Source organism: Egretta garzetta, unplaced genomic scaffold (assembly GCF_000687185.1).
Source record: "Egretta garzetta isolate BGI_Z169 unplaced genomic scaffold, ASM68718v1 scaffold397, whole genome shotgun sequence".
NCBI classification, from domain to species: Eukaryota; Metazoa; Chordata; class Aves; order Pelecaniformes; family Ardeidae; genus Egretta; species Egretta garzetta.
This window is the reverse complement of record NW_009260493.1, coordinates 10,218,528-10,222,772: the sequence shown is the minus strand read 5'-3', so window position 1 is coordinate 10,222,772 and position 4,245 is coordinate 10,218,528. Positions and strand designations below refer to the sequence as shown.

At 40.5% G+C, this 4,245-nt stretch overlaps 1 protein-coding gene across 1 annotated transcript in view; it reads left to right on the top strand.

The window, feature by feature from the left end:
• LAMA2 (laminin subunit alpha 2) overlaps positions 1-4,245 on the top strand; it is a 296,182-nt gene that overhangs the window by 172,040 nt on the left and 119,897 nt on the right. The window contains exon 24 of the mRNA XM_035899887.1: positions 2,590-2,733. Coding sequence (XP_035755780.1) covers positions 2,590-2,733 — 144 coding nt within the window. The remainder of the gene's footprint in view (positions 1-2,589; positions 2,734-4,245) is intronic.

The following is a 4,245-nucleotide window of genomic DNA, read 5'->3' as shown; positions in this document are numbered from 1 at the left end:
CTGCTGAAAAGCACATACAGGCTTTGGGGAATGGCAAACCAAATATAAGCCAACTATGTAGTCTCATTGTAAATAAGGCCAACTGCCTACTGAGCTGGATGCATTGATCATCCTGGCCAATGCAGCTGCAGGGCAGGACATCATGAAGAGCATGACCATCAGAGGAAAGTCTTTATCCCCCTCAACTCGGTGCTGGTAAGACTGCACTTGGAAATGGTGTCCAGTGTTAGGACCTGATTCAAGAGTATTGTTGAGAAACTGGAGAGGATCCAGAGAAGGGCTAGAAAGAATCTTACAGCAGATGATCTGTAAGGATATACTGAGGGAGCTGGACTCTTTTAAAGTATGCCAAAAAATAGAGGCTAAGGGAAAACGCAGTTGCTGCCTACAGCCACCTCAAAGAGTAGTGGATGGAGTCAAGTTCTTTCTGATAGTATCAAAAGATGTGACAAGGGGCAAAGGCTGCAAATGGCAGCTTCGGAATTTTGGGCTGGACATTAGGAAAAAAGACCACTCGGATGGTTATGCAGCAGTGGAACAGATTAGGTTGTGAAATCCCCATTCTTGGAGGTTTTCAAGAACTGGCTAAAAAGAGGTGTGGGTAATGTGCTCTAGTATTGGTGATAGTCCTGCTTCAAGGAGGGGTTTTTTAAAAGTGACTTCTAGAGATTCCTTCTGTGATTTTGATTCATTCTTTTTCGAAGACTGTATTGACACAAAGCTAGTAAAATGGAAGGATTAATTTAAATGATTGAATTTCTAGGTAGTTCTTTTGCTTAATGGGCACCAGTCACTTAATTCTCTGTTTAAAGGTTAGACTCAATGCAGGAACTGTAGAGCAAATTAGATTGGAAGGGACCTATGGAGGTCATCTAGTCCAATGCCTTGTTTGAAAGACATTGCTGAGGGAGTATTTCCAAGGATGGGATTTCACAACCTCTTTGTGCAAACTACTTGACCACCCTCCAGTTTTTCTGGTGTAGTTGAACGTAAAACGTCATGTTCAATTTCTCAAACACTGATTCATTTGATGGTGAGACCATAAGAAAACCGAAGTGAGCAAGTTGATCACATGGACCGTCTGAGTAAAACTCAGCCTCATGATCAGTGTTATATGTCCTATCTCATCCTCTGAAATGGAAAAATAGAAGTATCTCAATTTTTTCATCTTATCCTGATACGTGACGTGCTCCAACCCATCTAACCATCTTGGTGCCCCTTTTCTTGATTAGGTCCAGTATGCCAATGTCTTTCTTGTAGCTTTTGTAAGCGCTAAGCAGAAAGAATGGAGTTTATGGCATTTTTAAATAGAAGTGTGTCTTTGTTGATTCTTTTAAGGCTAATATAGTTACTTCTATGTTGCTGTGAGTGCAAATTAACAGTATATATTTAGCTGATGATTAATGATAAGAAACTGCAATTGACATAAACAAAATGCAAAGCAGGTAAAATTCACAACTTATGACAGAAAATGGACAAATACTTAATTAAATCAGCAGGGTTTTTTTTTCCCCAGAATTTAAGTTTAAGGTTGAATTTAAATCTAGGGTTGGTTAACCTTTTATGTAACTTCTTTGAAAGAGTTATATCTTGAAGAAGTTAGATTTTTATAAAATGGTAATCGCTCCCATTTAAACCTGCTGTTATCGCTGCAGAAATGAGCTTTCAAAGGCTTAGGAGCCCCTTTGTCAGCCCTGACAAAAAGCAGCAAACTCTAAGCTAAATACAGTGTAGGCACATTTGCTGATAGAGTTACATGTGGAAATGAGGGTTAAAAATGATAAATCCTTGGGGATAATGTTGGTTTCCTGTATAAGCTTTGGAAAGTTGAATTTGTTTTTTAGATTGGCTTCTTCACATTATTCTCAAGAGAAAAAAAAGGGGGGGGAGGAAAAGTGAACCAGTGCTTTCATATTGGTGATTTTTTAAAATACCTTGGTCTCAGTATGAAAATGGTTTTAAAAGGCTATGCATAAATTATTGTGTATCTGGCCCTATCTGGTATAGCTTTTTATTTGGACTAATTGAAAAATGAAAATAAAAGCATTGACATTACAACAGTGAAATATTTCAGCCTTATTAATAATGTTCAATGATGTGGAAAACAATCACGAACAGAGGAAAGCATTTCTCTACAATATTTCCATTAAAATATGTTTCTCAAAAAGAACATTTAGTACTGAAACTTAAACATTCTAACTTGTCAAAGCCAATTCCTATTAAACAAAAGGCTTGATTAACCCTGGCAATTTCAGAAGGCCATATTTTTTCTTATCTTATCAATCAGTTATTGAGCATGTCATGCCCAAAGTGCCATTTGGTTTTTCTGTGCTTACAACTGTTTTTATGAAGCCAGCATCCGTTGCTCAGAGCTACTCAGTGGATACAAATGCAAATGCCTTGATTACATTAATTATATATGTTTGCATACACACATGATAAGAAGCTGGAAAGTTCCTTGAATATTTCCTTGCACTTATTTCTTTCTGCACCCTGTTATTATCATTACTGAATGATTTTCTTTTTCTTATTACTGCCTCAAAATAAAGCTTGCTTTTGGTTTTTTTTAAAATATTCTCTCTCTTCCAGGTTAATGTGGAAGGTGTCCACTGTGACAGGTGCAAGTCTGGTACATTTGGTCTCTCTGCCAGAAACCCACTTGGCTGCAGCAGCTGCTATTGCTTTGGCCTGACTACACAGTGTAGTGAGGCAAGGGGGCTGATTCGCGTGTGGGTGAGTAGCAAACTGCTGAGCCATGTAATGCGATAATGTTGTTTCCTGCTGGCATCTTTTAGTCAGGCACTGAGAGGTAGCTAGAAAATGGCCAAACATTTAAGCAATCATTTTCCTCTTTATACTTTGAGAAGTGGAGAGCGCGCTATGTTCCATTAGACAATCAGGGTCAAGGCATTAAAAGTAAATAAGTAGGTAAGAAAACCAGTGATAGGATAGCTGACATCAAGCCAAAGCTATTAAAACCCAGGGAAGGTCAAGCTAGTCGTGTGGGGAAATTATACAGTCCAATGCGTTGTAACATAATCTCTGGTATATGATACACATTTTACCCAGGTGTATTCAAGGGTCACGGGTACTTGTTGCCCAGCATAGATTTCTCATGGTTCCATTAATCTGTTTATTTTCATTGCTTTGTTTTGGTTTTTAATTAAAAAAAAATAAAAAGAGCTTATTAAAGCTCTATTTAAATCCAAGAATGGGAGAGTATAATCCATCAGAGCAAACAGAGCTCTCCACCTTTTTGTGGAAGAGGGCCTTGAGATCCATGCTGGACCGACAAATAAGGCAGACTGGATGTCTCCATTTATCTGTACAGCAAGTGCAAAACACATCGAGACCACTGCTGTCCATAACTGTTGAGCCAGCTACTCAATTACATTCTGAAGGAGCTATTTCTAATGGAAAATGATGAGTTCAGTCCCCATGTATGGTCAGCCACATCTCTGCTGGAAAACTTGTCAACCATAGAGGTCAAGGGAGGTTCTCCTCCCCCTCTACTCTGCCCTGGTGAGACCCCACCTGGAGTACTGTGTCCAGTTCTGGGCTCCCCAGTTCAAGAAAGACGAAGAACTCTCCTAGAAAGAGTCCAGAGGAGAGCTACTAGGATGATAAAGGGACTGGAGCATCTCCCCTACGAGGAAAGGCTGAGAGAGTTGGGCTTGTTCAGCCTGAAGAAGAGAAGACTGAGAGGGGATCTCATCAACGCATACAAATATCTTAAGGGCGGAAGTCAAGAGGACGGAAGCAGTCTGTTTGCAGTGGTGTCCAGCGACAGGACTAGGGGCAATGGATGCAAACTGAAACACGAGAGGTTTCAGTTGAATATGAGGAAGAACTTCTTCACTCTGAGGGTGGCAGAGCACTGGAACAGGCTGCCCAGGGAGGTTGTGGGGGCTCCTTCTCTGGAGATATTCAAAGCCCGCCTGGATGAAGTCCTGTGTAGCATGCTCTAGGTGAGCCTGCTTTAGCAGGGGGGTTGGACTAGATGATCTCCTGAGGTCCCTTCCAACCCTTACGATTCTGTGATTCTGTGATTCTGTGATTCTGTGAATGTCTGCCTAATGCAAATCAGCCAAAGCCCCTGACTTGTCATGCACAAGCATCAATTGGGTAAGGATACTTTAGGCTGAAATCAAGGTGTGATCTCTTACTAAAGAGCTCATATCTCTTGGTTAAAGTAACAGGAATAGCACCCATTCTCCCCTTTGTTGTTCAATCCAATAGCACCTC